This window comes from Acinonyx jubatus, chromosome D2 (assembly GCF_027475565.1).
Source record: "Acinonyx jubatus isolate Ajub_Pintada_27869175 chromosome D2, VMU_Ajub_asm_v1.0, whole genome shotgun sequence".
Classification (NCBI taxonomy): Eukaryota; Metazoa; Chordata; class Mammalia; order Carnivora; family Felidae; genus Acinonyx; species Acinonyx jubatus.
The window spans coordinates 7955075-7972861 of record NC_069393.1 but is presented as its reverse complement, the minus strand read 5'-3'; the positions used below and the strand labels follow the sequence as shown (position 1 = coordinate 7972861).

The window sequence follows — 17787 nt, the reverse complement described above, 5'->3', positions numbered from 1 at the left end:
ATTATCCCTGACATATAGAGATGCAAAATTTCTCAATACCAGGAAATTGAATTCAACAGCATATTTAAAGGATCATTCTCCATGATCAAGCATGATTTATCCCTGGGATTCAAGGATAGTTCAACATATGCAAAACAATCAACGTGATACACCACAATAATAGAATGAAAGAAAAGAATCATATGATCATTTCTGTAGGCACGTTGGAAAGAACACTCAACCAAATTTAACATGCACTCATGATAAAAACTCTTAACAAATTAGGCACAGAAGAAATATATCTCAACATAACAAAGGCCAATATGACAAACCCATAGCTTTTATTTCTCAATGGTGAAATATTAAAAATGTTCCCTCTAAGATTAGGAACAGAACAAAGTTACCCACTCTCACCATTCCTATTCAACACAGTACTGAAAGTCCTAGATAGAACAATTAGGGAAGAAAAAGAAATAAAAGGTACATGAATTGGAAAGGAATAAATGAAATGGTTTCTATTTGCAGACAACATGATTTTTATATAGAAAATCCTAAAGATTCAACCAAAAAAATGTTTGTCCCCAAATCATGAAACTTCTAGAAAAAAAAAACAGAGCAACAAAGCTCTTTGATATGGGTCTTGGTAATAATTTTTTGGATATAACACCTAAACCACAAGCAACAATATCAAAAATAAACATATGGGACTACATCAAATTAACTACTAACCAAGTGAAAAGACAACCTACAAAATGGGGAAAAATGTTTTCAAACTATATATCTGATAAGGAGTTGATACCCAAAACATATAAAGAACTTCTATAACTCAACAGCAAACAAAACAAAACAAAAAAACCCAACTCAATTAAAAAATGGGCAAAGGACTTGAATAGACATTTCTTCAGCTCCAAAAAAGACATATGAAAGGCCAAATGGTACATGAAAAGATGCTCAACATCATCACTGGTCATTAGAGAGAAGTAAATCAAAACCATAATCAGGTAGCAAAGCACCTCACACCTATTAGAATGCCCACCACTGAAAAGGCAAAAGATTAACAAAATGCTGGTGAGCATGTGGAGAACAGAATACCTTGCACACTGCTGATGAATTGTAAATTGGTACAGCTATTGTGGAAAACAGTATAGAGGATCCTCACAAAATTTTAAAAATAGAACTACCATATGATCTAGTAACCCACTTCTTAAAACATATCCAAATGAAACAAAAACACTAATTTGGAAAAGGAATCTGCACCCCATGTTCATAGGAGCATTGTTTACGATAGCCAAGACATGGAAACAATGTAAGTGTCCCTCTGGAAATGAATGGATAAAGAAGTTGTGGTATATACATACTACGGAATATTATTTAGCCAGAAAACTGGGAAATACTGCCATCTGTGATAACAAAGACAGAACATGAAGGCATTATGCTACGAGAAATAAGCCAGACAGAAAAAGAGAAATATTGTATGATCTCACTTATATATAAAACCTAAAAACCAAAACAAACACATAAGCAAACAACAAACTCAGAGAAAAAGAAAGCAGACTTGTTATCAGAAGTGGGGAGTGGGGAGAGAGGAATTGAAGGAAACTGGTCAAAAGGTACAAACTCCCAGCTTTAGGTTAAACAAGTACTAGGTATGCAACGTACAGCATGATGACTATAGGTAACCCTGCTGTATGAAATACAGGAAAATTGTTAAGAAGGTAAATCCTAAGAGTTTTCATCACAAGGAAAAAAAGTTTTCCCGTTATTCTTCCTTGTAAAATTTTAATGCATCTATATGAGAAGATGGATGCTTAGCAGAACCTATTATGGCAATCATTTCATAAGATATGCAAATCAAACCATCACACTGTATATTCTAAAATTATGTAGTGGTGGTATGTCAATTATCAATTAATCAATCAATAACACATTTAAAAAGAGCTGTAAGTCAAGAAGACATTACCACAATGTGTCATCAAATCTTCGTGAAAATCTAAGAGCTGGTCTCGGATTTCTTCAGGACATGGACATTCACTTTTGTCATCCTTAAAATTGAGAAGCATATTGATCTGAAAGTTTGGACAAACAAGAAAGAGGAAGAACAAGAGTAAAAGAAAAGTGACATCAGGAAAGACACAGCAAAGATCATAAACACCAAAGATGTTCAATCTTTGAATATTCATAAACTGCAGTCCAAAAGATGAAAAGTCATTATCACTCAGTATAACAAATACCACAAAATAAATAGAACTATTCAAAGCCTCGCTTGTTGCAACATAGTTATATAATTTGCTTCCTCTTTTTCAAATCCACAATATGTTAGACCCTTGTATACTTAGGGTTCTTAAATCAACTAAAATCTAAATGTTATTTTTAAAAATATTTTCTTGTGCTTTTCCTAGATTTCCTTTTTTCTAACTAATTTCTAAACTTCACTGAATATTTTAAAGAATTCTTTTTGAGAAGGATATAGTAGCAAAGGCAAAAAAATTGTAAATACGATAGAAAAGTAATATAATGGAAACTTGCTTTTTAATAACATTAATAGTTCAATTAACCAAATTCAAGAAACAATCCTCAATTGGTTTTAGCTTCAGACATAGAACTATTACACTTCTGAATGAAGAAAAGAAAGGAATGTTGCTGTTTCACAAATTCCCCCGAAGAAACAACTGTTTTCTTTTTAGAATTTTTTACATGAATTTTTTGTTTAACTTTTATTTTGAGAGAACTGTAGATTCCTATGCTATTTTAAGAAATAACACAAAGAGATAACATATACCCTTTACTCAATCCCCCCAAAGGTAACATCTTACAAAACAGTAGTACAGAATCACAACCAGGAGACTGACATTGATAGTTAAGATAGAGAACAATTCTAGCACCTCAAGGATCCTTCCTGCTATACCATTATAACCACATCCACTTCCCTCCTATTTGCTCCTCATCCTTTATTCCTGTCAATCACTAATTGACTGTTATCCATTTCTGTATTATTGTCATTTCAAGAACGTTACATAAATGGAATCACACAGAATGCATGCATATATTCCTATATGATCCTTCTGATGTCCTCAGGGTCTGTAGTGATCCTTCATTTCATTTCTGATAATTTGTGTCTTTTACCTTTGTCAGTCTTTTCAGTGTTTTGTAGATTTTGTTGATATTTTTAAATAACCAGTTTTTGGATTCATTAATTTTTTTTCAATTGTTGTCCTGTTTTCATTTTCATTGATTTCTGCCTTTATGTTATTGCCTTCCTTCTGCTTGCTTTGGGTTTATTTCACTCTTTTTAAAAAAAAAATTTTTAATGTTTATTTATTTTTGAGAGGATGTTGGGGGAAGGGTAGAGAGAGAGGGAGACCCAGAATCTGAAGCAGGCTCCAGGCTCTGAACTGGAGTCAGCCCGACGTGGCGCTCAAACTCACGAACCACAGGATCATGACCTGAGCCAAAGTCGGACACTCAACCAACTGAACCACACAGGCACCCCTACTCTTTTTTTTTTTTCCCAAATGCTTGTGATGTCAACTGAGATTACTGAGTGTTTTTCTCTTTTTAAATGTAAATATTTAATGTCATAAATTATCCTCTCAGCACTGTGTTAGCTGTTCCCACAAATTTTGATATGTGATTACTTTCATTTTTTTCAGTTCATTGATTTAAACATTTTTTTAATGTTTTATTATTTATCTGAGAGAGAGAGAGAGAGATAGAGCGAGAGGGGGAGGGTCAGAGAAAGAGGGGATACACAGAATCCCAAGCAGGCTCCAGACTCTGAGCTGTCAGCACAGAGCCCAACTCATGAACTGCGAGATCATGACCTGAGCCGAAGTCAGACACTTAACCAAGGGACCCACCCAGGCGCCCCTCAGTTGAATGATTTTTAAATTTTCCTTAAGACTTCCTCCTTACACTATGAGTTATTTACAATTGTGTTGTTTAGTTTCCAAGTATTTGGAGATTTTTCCGTTTTCTGTCTTTTATTGATTTCTAAGTTGACTTTACCGTGGTCAGGAAAAAGACTCTGTATGAAAAAATTTAAACACTTTTAAATCCGTTTAGGCTGTTTAAGGCCCAGGATACAGTCCATCTTTGAGAATGTTTCATGGACACTTGAAAAAAAAAATATGTATGATGTTGTTGGGTGGAGTGTTATACAAATATCCAAAGACCCTGTTTGGTGATGACAGAGTCGCATTTTCCTATGTTCTTGCTGACTTTTGCCTAGCTTTTCTAACGATTACTGAAAGAGGAGTGCTGAGGTCTCCAACTATCATTGTGTATTTATCTACTTCTTTCGGTTCTGTGTGGACTTCACATATTTTTCGGCTGTAGGCAGTACCTGTGCATTTGCCTTCTTGGTAGGTTCTTACAGCATTGTGTAATGTTCCTGTCTGCCTCTGGTAATTTCTTTACTCTGATAGAGTCGCTCTTACTTTCTTTCAGTGTTTCATAATATATCTTTTTTCAACCTTTCACTTTCAACCTATCTACATCATTCTATGTGATATAAACTGCTCCTAGAAATACCTCATCAGAGAAACATCTCATAGACGTAACCTAACAGCAGATGGTTAGGCCAAGTTTTATATAATCCACTCGGCCAATCTCTTTTAATTGGAGTAATGTTCAAGCCTTTATTGATATGACTTAAGTCTGTAATTTCATGTTTTTTGTTTGTTCTGCTTTATTTTTCCCAACTTGCTGTGGGTTCCTTGAACTATTTTTAGGATCTCGTTTTGAATTATCCCTGGCATTTTTTTTAGTATATCTCTATGCATAGTTTTTTTTAGTGGTTGCTCTGGATATAACAATATACGTACATAATTCATCACAGCCTACTGGCATCAACATTTTACCAGTTTGAAGCACAGAAAACTCATCTCCCTTTTATACCCCTTATTCTCCTTCATTTAAAATACAAATGTCTTAAATATTACCTATAAATACATCTAGAACACAGCAGAGAGCTCTATCATTTTTGCTTCATCCATCAAATATAATCTAGAAAACTCAAAAGGAGGGGCGCCTGGGTGGCTCAGTTGGTTAAGCGTCCAACTTTTGGTTTTGGCTCAGGTCATGATCTCATAGTTTGCGAGTGTGAGCCCCTCATCAGGCTCTCTACTGTCAGCGCAGGGCCTACTTCAGATCCTCTGTTTCCCTCTCTCTCTCTCTCTCAAAAATAAACATTTAAAAAAAAAGAGAGAGAAACTTGGGGGGCCTGGGTGGCTCAGTCGGTTAAGCGTCCAACTTCAGCTCAGGTCATAATCTCACAGTTCTTGGATTCGGGCCCCATGTCGGGCTCTGGGCTGACAGCTTGGAGCCTGGAACCTGCTTCAGATTCTGTGTCTCCCTCTCTCTCTGCCCCTCCCTGGCTCATGTCTGTCTGTCTCTCAAAAAAAATAAATAAATAAATAAATAAACATTAAAAAATTTTTTTTAAAAACAGAGAACCCAAAAGAAAAGGGAAGATACATTGTATTTATTCCTATTTTAACACCTTCCATTGTTCTTTCTTCATTCCTGATTTTCCAAATTTTCTTCTATTGTCATTTTCTCTCCATTTAAAGGACTTCATTTAGGCTTTCCTTCAGGGTTGGCCTGCTGTAGTCCAAATCTCATTCTTTGCCTCCATTTGAGAATGTCTTGATTTCCCCTGCATTCCTGAAGGATATTTTCATTGCCTATAGAGTTCTGGGTTTTCAGTCTTTTTTTCAGTTGAAAACCAGTGTGCTGCCTCCATCTGGCCTACATGATTTGTGGTCTGAAATCTTGGTCACTCACATTGTTTTTTCCCTCTAAGTGTCATTTCTTTCTCACTGCTTGTGAGATTTTTTTCTGTGTCTCTCATTTTCAGAAGTTGGACTATGGTATATCTTGATTTAGATATCTTCGGGTATTCTGTTTAGGGTTTATTCAGCTTCTTGAGTCTCTCTCCCTCTTTCTCTCTTTTTATAAGTTTCTTTATTTATTTTTGAGAAAGACAAATAGTGGGGGATGGGCAGAGAGAGATGGAGAGAGAGAATCCCAAGCAGGCTCCGCGCTGACAGCACAGAGCCCGACTCAAGGCTCAAACTCACAAACTCACAAACTTGAAATCACAACCTGAGCTGAAATCAAGAGTCAGACACGTAACCAGCTGGGCCACCCAGGTGCCCCTTGAGTCTTTTTCTTTGTATCTTTTGCCAAACTTGAAAAGTTTCAACTTTTATTTTTTCCAAGGTTGTTTTTTTTTTTTTTCAGTTCCCCCTCTTTCTCCTATTCCTAGGACTCCAGTGTCATGAATGTTTGATGTTTTGTTATATTTTCACTGGTTCTTAAAGCTTCATTTTCTTTTCCAGTTTGTTTTCTGTTCTTCAGACTGGGTAGGTGATTCTTATTATTCCCTCTTTAGTTCAATGATTCTTTTCTCTGTCTCCTTTCTGCTGTTCAGTGTATCCATTAAAGGTTTCTTTATTTTGGCTATTTTTCATTTCTAAAATTTCCGTTTGGTTCTTGTTCCTATGTTTCTTTCTTTGTGAAGACTTTTTTTTTTTTTTTTCCATTTGGAAGCTTTATGATGGCTGCTTTAAAAGCCTGGTCAGAGAAACTGAAATCTTCATGAGCTGGAGATCATCCGAGTTGGTATCTAGTGATTGTCTTTTTTCATTCAAGGTTTTCTTGGTTCTTGATATGATGAGTGATTTTTTTTTTTTTTTTAACTGAAACCTGGGCATTTTGGTACTATGAGACTTCTCGATCTTAAATTTCCAGCTTCTTCTGACAGTAGCTAGCAGGAGAAGAGTTTAACCTGCCCTGTTCCTTGTTACTTCCAGGTGGGAGCAGAAGACCATTTCCCCACTCGGCCTCCACGAGCACTTGAGGAAAGAAGGTCTTGTTCCCACTGGGCAGTTTGGGAGACCAGTTCCCCCTAGACCTGTACCCACACAACCCCGGCTGGAAAGGGCAAGAGTGCCTTGGTACTTCTCCCTCCCTAGCCTCTCCTGACACTTTGGAAGACGCAAGCCTCATTACCACCCAGCTGGGAAAAGTCTCAGCTCCTCACAGTTCCAGCCGGGGCACCTCATTACAGCCTGATGAGGGTGGCAGGCTAGGCTCCCACTCAGTCTTCGCTGGGTGGGGCAGTTTGGACTGGTGTTTGGCTGATGTAGTACGGTGAGTACCTAAAAGCTTTCAGTTTTGCTAGAGAGATGGTTTTCTTGGTCTTCTGGCTGGACAAAGAAGGCTTTTGTCGGGGCTTTTCCTGTCGGTGCCCATCAGCATTTCTCGGTTGCCAGCTTCTTTAGCTCCAAGTCTGGCATAGATGAGGGGAAAAGAAAATCCAGGGGACTCGCCACCATGTTGTTTCTCAAGTCCCAAGTTCCATAGTCAGTCTCCTGTTTTCTATCTTTCAGAGTCTTTGTATGTTGTCTTTTATGTAATTTCCAGGGTGACAGTTGTACTTAGAAGAACAGGGAAAGGCACACATACTCCATTTTTCTAGAAGCAGGAGCTCCCAATAGCGGTTTAACGAATGGAGTTGATTTGGGGGAGCCTGGTCTTGTTTTCTGCTCCATAAATGCTATTTGTGGCAATAAACAAAATTCCATGTCCCTTCCCTCAAAGAAACTGCATTCTGGTGAGAAAACATAAATTCTTCAATTAGTCCACAAACATTTTCATTTGGAAATATCTTGATACATAGAGAAAAGGTCAGGGTAAGATACTGAAGATAGTGTGCATCCCATCTGGAAGTAGATTCTAAACCAGCTAATTGTTTAGTTCAGGCATGTGCCCTTGATTCTGCTGTACCTAGGCAGATCTGGGTTTGGATATCATAAACAGGTGATCAATCTCTCAGCAAGCCTGGCAGCAGTAGTGACATTTGGTCTTTCAGGAGAGACCAAACAGAAAAGGTCTGACATTGAGTCACAGAAGTGAAGGGTTCTTTTTCACTGGGTGGTGCCAGGTCAGCCAAAGAAGATCCACTTGTGGTTGGATATGGTTTCTTTTTTAATTAATTTTTTAATGTTTACTTATTTTTGAGAGAGAGACAGACAGAGTGTGAGCAGAGAGAGAGGGAGACACAGAATCTGAGGCAGGCTCCAGGCTCTGAGCTGTCAGCACGGAGCCCGACGTGAGGCTCAAACCCACTGTGACCTCACGACCTGAGTCGAAGTCAGACACTTAACTGACTGAGCCACCCAGGCGCCCCTGGGTACTGTCTCTACATGTAGAACTTCAGGGTCTGGCACACAGGTCTCCTCGAAGAGTCTATGGTACACATGATACCTTTCAATAAATCTCTCATTTGTTTAAACTGAGAAGATTTTTCTTTTCCTTTGGTGAAACTAAGAATTACTAAATCCACTTGGCTAGTTTAAGGAGAACAGGGGAAAAAAAAACCACTTGTAATTTATACTGTAATTTCACGATGTACGGATCCTGAATGAACTAAAGCCTAAAGTAAAAAGGGAAGAATTTCCATTTCATTCTTGTACCTGTTCCTGAGGTGGGGATCGAAATTCCTTTGTCTTCCTGGCAGTGAGCGCGGCCGACATGTTTAAAGCTTGCATAACTTCATTGTAACGGAAGCGCTGATTGTCTTGGAGCTTGGCTACAAAGTCATCTGAAAAGGCCACGATGGCTTCTATCCGGTGTCGGACCTGGCAGTCACAGAGGTACTGGAGCAGCAGACACATCTGAAAAGATGATGAACAAGACATCAGGGGTGAATTCAGGAATCTTAAGTAGTTAATGTGTACCTGTGGCAGACACGCAGGTATCTTCTCTTCTATAGTATCAACTCTTCTATGAACAGAATTCTGATTCTGTGTAGGCAGCACTGTGCTTGGTCCCAGGGGATAAAACCTACAATTTTTCTAAGCTTAAAAGGGTAAATGCATGCCCCGTTGGTGGACACTTACTGCCCTGGCCTCCTCGGCAGCTACCGAGGCTAAGGCAAATGAGATATATAAGGCGAACTCAGTGAGGAGTCTCGTGGGAAAGATTTCACACCAATAATAACAGACTAGAACACTCTCTTTTCAAACTGGGTTTAACTGGGTAATGAGTGACATGACTGTTTCACTTTAGGATGAAAACCGAAGACTAAGGAGCACAGGAAAATATTAAGAGCTGGCTTCCTGAGGACATTATTGAGCTCCTATACTAATTCTAGAACTGTGCACCTCCACACTCTGCATGTAAATTAATTAAGTGGTTTCACTGTTCATTCATTAAATGCCAAGTTGGGTATTCTCCAACCGGAAGTCAAAAGGATTTAAGCGTATTTATTTATTTGGAGAGAAAGAGAAAGACAGCACAAGCAAGGTAGGGATGGAGAGAGACGGAGAGAGACAGGGAATCCCAAGCAGGCTCTACGCTGTGTGAAGCCCGACACAGGGCTTGAACACATAAAGTGCAAGATGAAGACCTGAGATGAAACCCAAAGTCAGATGTTTAACCAACTAGCCACCAGGCACCTCAGCTGAAAGGATTTTTAACTGAGAGAATATGTTGGTAGAAATATGCCTACAAGAGAATGCTCTGCCCATGTTTCGGAAAGCACTTAAATATAGTTAATACCAACTGTGATATAAATACAAAGCAGTGTTAAAGGGAACTTTAAAACCACAGCAGGGACGTTTCTGCCAATGCCAGCTCTGATGTAGCCCTAGCATCCACTCCCCTCTTCATCTCCTTCACCCCACCCCAGTGCAAGCCCCGTCCCCTTGGGTCTGGACCAGCGTGACAGCCTCTCGACTGAGTGGACTCTGGAGGACTAGCTCTTCTCCTTATCAGTTTTCATCACAGCAGCTACAATTAAATTTTTAGAATCAAATTCCCTTGTTAAAATTATTCAATGGTTGGGCCGCCTGGGTAGCTCAGTCGGTTGAGCATTCAACTTCAGCTCAGGTCATGATCTCCCTCGCGGGTTCAAGCCCAGCACTGGGCTCTGTGCTGAAGGCTCAGAGCCTGGAGCCTGCTTCTGATTCTGTGTCTCCCTCTCTCTCTGCCCCTCCCCTGCTCATGCTCTGTCTCTCTCTCTCTCTCAAAATAAATAAACATTAAAAAAAGTTAAAATTATTTAATGGTTTTAAATGAACTCAGGATAACATCTAAAGTCTGTCAAATGCCTGGATTCTATGTTACCTGCCTCCTGCCTATCTCACCCTCTTTCCTTAGCTAATTAGATTAAATGGCCTTTTTCTGCCTCAGAACCTTTGTTGTGCTCTGTGCTAAAAGCTCCTAGAACACTCTTCCTACTCCTTCTTTACATCTACTGGACTCTAGCCCATCCATCTGAACTCCAATTAAAAGTCACCATCTCACAGAGGACTCCCTCACCTTTCTCACGGTAATCCAGTTGAGATTTTCTTTTTTCTGGTAATTCATTCTTTTCCTTCAGATCATTTAATGCAATTATCAATAAAATATTTTAACAGAAATAGATAAATACACGTATATTTCCCTTAGAGACTGTGAATGTCTGGAAGGTACAGCTGGCAAATTTTTCCTCCACCCAGAACCACACGTCTGGCTCAAAGGAAGACCTCAATCAATGCTGACTTAGGACTGAAAAGTAAAAGAGCCTGTCAATGATGCAAACATCAAATGGACTCTTACGGACTGAAGACATGTTAAGAAAGGATCTTTCAGACATCTTGATAAGCACAAGAAACAGGCAATGTCTTTAATTCCTTAGAAACATACATGCAGGAAGCAAAATCTTGCTGTGTGAGAATGGGCACACCTACTGGTAACAAAGTGTTCTATGGCTAGTGAGAGTGGGGGCAGGGTAGGAAGGGGGTAAGGGGTCCCTTCTGTTTCAGGCATTCCAACAAATGCATCTGCAGAAATAAAAGAGAAACTGCTAACGAAGAGGAGGAGAAAAAGTGCTAGACACACACACCCAAATCACTAAATGTATTTCTTATCAACTATTGTCAACTGACACCATTGGAAAATTCATGAATTGCATTCTAATTTTTTTAATGCTTATTTATTTTTGAGAGAGAGAGAGACAGAGACAGAGAGAGAGAGAGAGAGTGAGACACAGAATCCAAAGCAGGCTCCAGGCTCTGAGATGTCAGCATAGAGCCCAGTGCAGGGCTGGAACCCACGAACCGTGAGATTATGACCTGAGCTGAAGTCGGACGCTTAACTGACTGAGACACCCAGGCGCCCCAGTCATGAATTCCATTCTAAATGCAAGAAAATTATACTGGCACATCCCAAAACACAACAGGAAGTTGGTTAATTTTATGAAAAACGATCATCATACACAAACACAAAAATACACACACACCCCTCCCTCACCACCAAGAGGAAAAGAGACAAAGGCAAATATCAATACCGTAATAGTTAGTGACCCTGAAATTCACTAAAAAAAATTTTGTTGTTGTTTGTTTTTTCCTTTTGTTTTGTTTTCTGATTACCTGCAATTTAACTGGCTCAGGCAGTTTCATTTGGAGCAGTCCTTCCTTGGGCCTCTTACCCCCTTTGGCTTCTTCTTCTCCAGCTCCTTCTGGCTTGGAGTCTTCCATGGAGGGCTCTTTCTCCAGAGCCTCAGTGTCTTCTTCTGGAGTGGCGGCTTCCTTGAACACACTGGGCTCTATCAGCTGCAAGATGTGTTTTAAGTCCTCATTGTGGAAGATCCCCATGATGAGCAGAGTATAGAAAAGCTTGATGAGAGGTACAAAGAGAAATTCAGTGGTGCCCCCCACGGGGTCCCGGGCATGCAGGCTGCCCTCTTTAACAGCTTCTGTCAGCATCTGAATGGTTTTGGCCTTGAGGATGTCCAGCGGGAACTCTGGACTGTATTGGTAGCAGTCGTTATTGATGCTCACAAAACTGGGCGAGGAAAACTGTATCCGTGGCCTGAGGGAGGTGCTGAGGCCAATCCCCGGGAGGCCATGCTTTTTGTTCTCATCAGGGAAGAGGGTGATGCTCTTGGTCTCCTCCGTCATGGGCACGATGAACTCACTGTTCATCATGAGCCTGGCAGTGGCGTAGGAGCTCAGGTGGATGTCAATCAGCAGGTCATAGTAGCCGGCCCGCAGCAAACCGGGCATGTACTTGTTCTCGATGGCGTAGAGCAGCTGGGGTTCGTCCACGTGGCTGCACAACGCATGCGCCACCCGGTGGTTCCCGAGGGCGCAGACGGCGGAGTAAAGCCGGAGCGTGTGGTAGTGGAATTTCAGCAGCTCTTCCTGCTCTGTCAGCTCCAGTATGTCAACAGATCTGTACAAAGGAGGAGAGTGGTAGCAAGGTCAGGTGGGGAAAAGTTCTAAAAACTCTGCATCACAGGAGAGATCTAAGTACCTCATAAATTTCAAAAAGTTACGGAAACGTATTTTTGTTCCCGATTTTCTATGACAGGTTTCATGATGGTGTATTTTTTTTTTCTCCATCAGTACTAGGTATTTTACAAGTTTTCCTCCATATGCAATTTTATGTGGGAAATTTCTAACCACTAGTGGTTGAAGCTGCTTCATCCTCCATCAATCACCCTCAGGTTTGGGGCACCTCTTGTAGACACTGAGTCTCGATCTGCACCCGTGTCTCCTCTCCTTTCAGAATTTGAGCACTCCTTAGAAAATCTTGAATCTCTTTTTCCAACGTGGCTAAGCTGCCCCAGAAAGCCAGAGACCTTTTCCTTAGGCTAAGTTGTCCCTGTCTCTGACCTATGATTAGTGATTCGCCTGACCAGTCAGAAGTAAGAGAATGGAGGACTAATGCTTCTGAAGTGATGTACCTTCTTACACATCCCTCACGGCCCCAGACTTAGACCAGTGCAGCCCTGGTTTCCATCGGGCATGTATGGCTTGTGAAAAAATACTATTTGTGATATTTCACATAGCAAAGTTTCTACTGGGAAGTTGAGTCTACGCTGGGCCATTTTGCTTCTAGAATGTATCATGCCCTTCCAACCCATAAAAAACTTAAAATGGCCAGAATATGCCTAAAGTAAAGCCATTCCTTTCAAAATGAAGTCAATTTTAAGAGGACGTAATTCCTTTCGATGTGCTAATGTTTCTACACTATTTATTTAAATTATTAAGATTGCTCATGGGTGACACTGTAGAATTAAAAGTAGAAACTTGATATATTCACAATAAAAGGAATGACTCATTCATCTAGAAAAGTGTCCTTGGTGAGACTATAATATAAACTCATCAGAACACGGGTTATTATATGACTTCATTAATATTCGTCTAGCAGTTAACCTCATACACAGTAGAAGCTGAGTAATTACTTGTGATTATTTGTTGTTAAGCTCTGTCACCGTCCTTCATACTCGATTATCCTGTCCATGCCCATCCACTGTGTCTATGCTTCCCGGGTCACAGGTATTCTATGAAAAGCCACTGTGGCTTGATGGTGCAAAACTATTCCAGACCCTACCGCCCAAATCTCAGCATCAGAAGCATTCCGAGTCGGAAACTCAAAGCAAATGATGACTCACCTAGGCCTCCGGGAAACCACACAACTGTGGGGCCCGGCTGCTAGCACCCAATTCTTGGGAAGGTGTAATTGAGCAGGCCTTCTCTCTCAAAGTATAGCGGACAATGATTCCCATGTCTTACCTAGGCCCTCCAGGCTCTCAAGAAGACTATGAGCCTGGCTGATGGTCAAAATATACAAACCTGTTCACCGTAGCAACACAGAACCTCTGCATTCTAGCTTCTTAGTGAAGAACACAACTTAGCCTACCATCTAATTCCTCTCAGACTGCCAGTTTCTAGAAAAAACAGCTAAGGACTCCACAATTTACATTAGCTACTGCCCCTTCCAACCCACCTCCTATTATTCACTTTAGGGCACCCTGTTACTTCCTTTAAAGCACCTCTCTTCCCGACTAGACCATGAAATCTTTTAAGGTAAGGGTCCCATCTGTTTTGTACACCATTTAGTATCCAATGCCAGGGACACAATGAGAACTAATATATGTCTGGAATGAACGAATAAGAGAATTCTGGAAGGATCTATAGTCTCCATCTCATGACTCTACACTTAGGTCAGGGCAAACCAAAGCATATACCTCAACTACTTTAATCTGTCTTTGCACACCAACTCCTTATAGCAATATTCATACTTTAATAAGCTATGGGTTTACTTGGGAGGATAGCAAAAGAAATAACTTGTTATTCTATCTGTTACAAGGACATTATTTTATCTGTTTAAATATAAAATATAACACCTCCTTAGCACACGCCATACTGTTGTTGGTAAATATTCTCCCTCTTCTTCCGTCTGTCCTGTATATGGGGTAGTCTGATCTGCCCTACTTAGCTTGGGCTTGACTATATGACTTGCTTAGGCAAGTCATAAATAAAATAAATAAAATGTGAGTGAATGTAACATCTGCCACAAGCAAAAAGAAGTTCTAAGAGACCTGAAGTGTCTGTTAACCCTCCTGTACATCCACCATTGGCCGTGGAAACTGTATGTCCCAGATCAGAGCTGCCCCATCAATTTGGGTCTCAGGGTAAGAAGGAGGAAGTCTGCACTCATAGCCCACCACAGCCTGGAGCAGAGCTACAGCGGACCAACAACCTCACGTAACGTGAGCAAAAGATTCACGTCTGTTCACAAGCCACTGAGACGTGGGGTTGTTATTGCATTAAAAGCTAATATAATACCTTGCACTCTTTAACAGTCCTCAATGGAGAAATATTTTTCATAAGTCAATAGCATTCTTTTATACATCAAATATTACACAGAGAGTCTACTATGGATGAAGCACTGTGCACTGGTGATACGATGGTGAACAACATCGACACAATTCCTGCCCTAAGGGAGCTGACCATCTAGCTGAGGAGGGAAATCTTAACCAAAAAGTACGTAAATTATGAACAGTGATATGTGTCACGAAGGAACCAGAGAACTAACATATATGTAGTGCCATCCCAAACTGTTAAGTATTAACTATTGGCCATGTCACTGGGGCATGAGAAAAAGCTTCTACTCAGCCACTAGCTGGCACATCCTTTGTTATGCTGAATTTGGGAACTCATCAGATTTTTCTTTGGCTTCTAGGAAGCCTGAAGCCACTGTGGGACTTTACCAACCACACAGAACGATGTGGTGTGAGTGACCCCGTGCCAGTCTCGCCCTGGGCTTTGTTATTTTCCTGTCCTCACCTTGCCTGCATATCTGGTTCTAGTGACTCTTTTTTGTGCATTTGTATTTCATACATTTTGGGAAAATGACTCAAACTCTTCATGATCTATAGTGAAAGTTTATTTATTTACTTATTTATTTAATGTTTATTTATTTTTGAGGAAGAGAGAGAGAAAGAGCATGAGTAGGGAAGGGGCAGAGAGAGAGGGACACACAGAATCTAAAGCAGGCTCCAGGCTTTGAGCTGTCAGCACACAGCCTGATGCGGGGCTCGAACTCACGAACCAGGAGATCATGACCTGAGCTAAAGTGGGACATTTCACCGACTGAGCCACCCAGGCACCCCAGAAATAAGATATTTTTAAGCTTCCTTTTCTTTCCCCAGCAGCACACCTGAGCCCCCGGCCAACGGTCTAATTCAAAGGGCCCTAATCAGACGGTAAAGGGCACACAGGGCTGACCTGTTCTCCTCCGGGATATGGAGAGACATGAACTGCAGAGGATCCAAACACTGCACCAGCCAGCCTTGGCGCTCACTTATTCGAGACACATCTACCTTCAGGAACTGGTTGGGCATTCTGCTCCACAGGACGTGGGACAGAAACTGCACGTGGAGACGCGGGGGACACTGGGGCACAGGGTTTTTGTGCTCACTCTTGAATAATCCCGCGGAGAGAGGCATCACATTCTAGGGAGCAGAAAGAGAACTAATTTGTAACAATCCGTGGGGTTAATAACGTAATGACCACAGTTCTGCACAGGAAAGAGATCCTGGAAGCGAGATACCCTCTGTGTCCGGCAACGTTAATACAAGAAATAACAGAACTTGGGATGAATGGCTCCTGAAATGTCAAGAGGCGAAAACATCCTGAGAAAACATACCTAAAATTTCAGGGCTGGCAAACAGGCTTGGGGAGCTAGATTTCTTTAGCAAACACTCCCTGGTGCGCTGAGAATGCAGCTACAACCAAGTGGAACCACGTAATCTGCGTATTTTTTTTACCAAGCTGGGCCCTCACCAAATCTGGCAAGCCTGTGGCTGTCTGCGGTACCAAACTCCAGGAAGGGTTGCACGCACTTGGCTCTCTCTCCTGGTCTGTCCTCTGTCGCCCACCTTATCCTTCAAGTGCTCACTCACTGGCTCCCTCACCTACAAGTCAGGTTTGTCACGTTTCAGCAGCCAGTTCTACACCGGAGACAGCTCAACAGACAAACAGCACCATCACACAAGACAACAGAGTTCATCAGACATTAACACAATCTAATTGTTCTTCACCCTGCTCCAGCTTCAGTATGGATCACCTTCAGCCTTCTTAGCGCCTTCAGTCTGGTCTCAGGGCAACACAGGTCTCTACTTGGCCGAAGCTTATTCATTCACTCATGACCCTGACACCCCCTCCGCCTGCCCGTCGTGGGCCATATGGAAACAACGATCTCACCTCTCCCATTACCTTCAGTGTCTCCCTCTCCCATAAAGTCTTGTCTACTGCGTACTTTCAGACTATCTCATCCTCCAGCTACCTTCCTATTCTCTTCTGATAACGGAGAGGGCGGGGAGGAAAGCCAGATACTGCTCTGGGCCCTGAGTGAACAAAACACACAAAACCCCTCCTCTCATCCAGCTTCCATTTTTTTTTTTAACTGGAAACATAAAATAGACAAAGTCAAAAAGCAAATTAAATAGCATATGACAAAAGAGGTCATGGTGGGGACCCAGGATAGAGAAAGCAGAATGCAGGGCAGCAATAATAAGGAGGATGATCATAATGGGTACGGCTGAGAAGGTGACGTCCCTTCCATGCAGAAGGGACAGTCAATGCAAAGGACCCAAGGAGGAAGTCTGCCTGGCAAGTCTGAGGAAGAGCTGGAGGCCAGATCAATCGATCAATTGATCTTTCTGTCTATATATTTATTCATCCAAATTTGCTGTCTTTCTCTAATTTTCAACCTTGAATTCACTATAGTATAGCTTCGTCCATCATTTTGCCCAAATTCTACTGGTAAGGTCAGAAGCCCTCCTAACCAACAGGAGTCATGGATTCCTTTCATCCATATTATGTTTGCCTTTCTGTGGCTGCTGAGCATCTCATTTTACAAAGGTAGACATTTAGCTCACACAGTTTAAGGAACATGTCCAAAGTCACCGAGCCAGCACTGTAAAACCTCCCACCGCACTCCACCCCGACGTGCACCTGGCATCAACAGCAAAATTCAATTCAGTTCCTTTTCCTGAATTTCAACAAGCTCTTCCGCTTGTTGTCTTAGCATCCCTTAGTTTGTCCAAACTCAAAAAATTAATTTAATCCTTGATTCTTCATTCTCCTTGAGTACCTGAATCCAATACATCAACAAATACTATCTGTCCAATTCACTGTCAAATTCTATTCATTTATCCTCTAAAACATCTTCTCATTTACCCCTGTCTCTCTCCAACATGACTTCTCAGGCTCTCATCATCTCCCATGCGGATGGCATCAAATCATCAATAACTCAGCACTACTGCCTCTTCTCATTCTTGTGAGAATGGATACTTCTCCACATTGCCACCTCCACATTACTGCCAATGTATTTTTCCAAAACAGGTTTGCTTATGCTCAGTCCCCAGCTTCGAGTTTCCAATGGGATCAACACTGCCTATACAGTAGGTACCAACCTCTTAGAGAGGCATTCATGGCCTTTCCAGGTTGGCTTCAGTCTACC

At 41.2% G+C, this 17787-nt stretch overlaps 1 protein-coding gene across 7 annotated transcripts in view; it reads right to left on the bottom strand.

Moving 5' to 3' along the window:
• Window positions 1-17787, bottom strand: part of RYR2 (ryanodine receptor 2) — a 749501-nt gene that overhangs the window by 223687 nt on the left and 508027 nt on the right. For all 7 annotated transcript variants that reach the window (XM_053207799.1, XM_053207801.1, XM_053207802.1 and 4 more), the window contains 4 exons: window positions 15549-15775; window positions 11400-12204; window positions 8460-8660; window positions 1940-2045 (listed from right to left, as the gene is read on the bottom strand). In XM_053207799.1, the coding sequence (XP_053063774.1) occupies window positions 1940-2045; window positions 8460-8660; window positions 11400-12204; window positions 15549-15775 (1339 nt within the window). The remainder of the gene's footprint in view (window positions 1-1939; window positions 2046-8459; window positions 8661-11399; window positions 12205-15548; window positions 15776-17787) is intronic.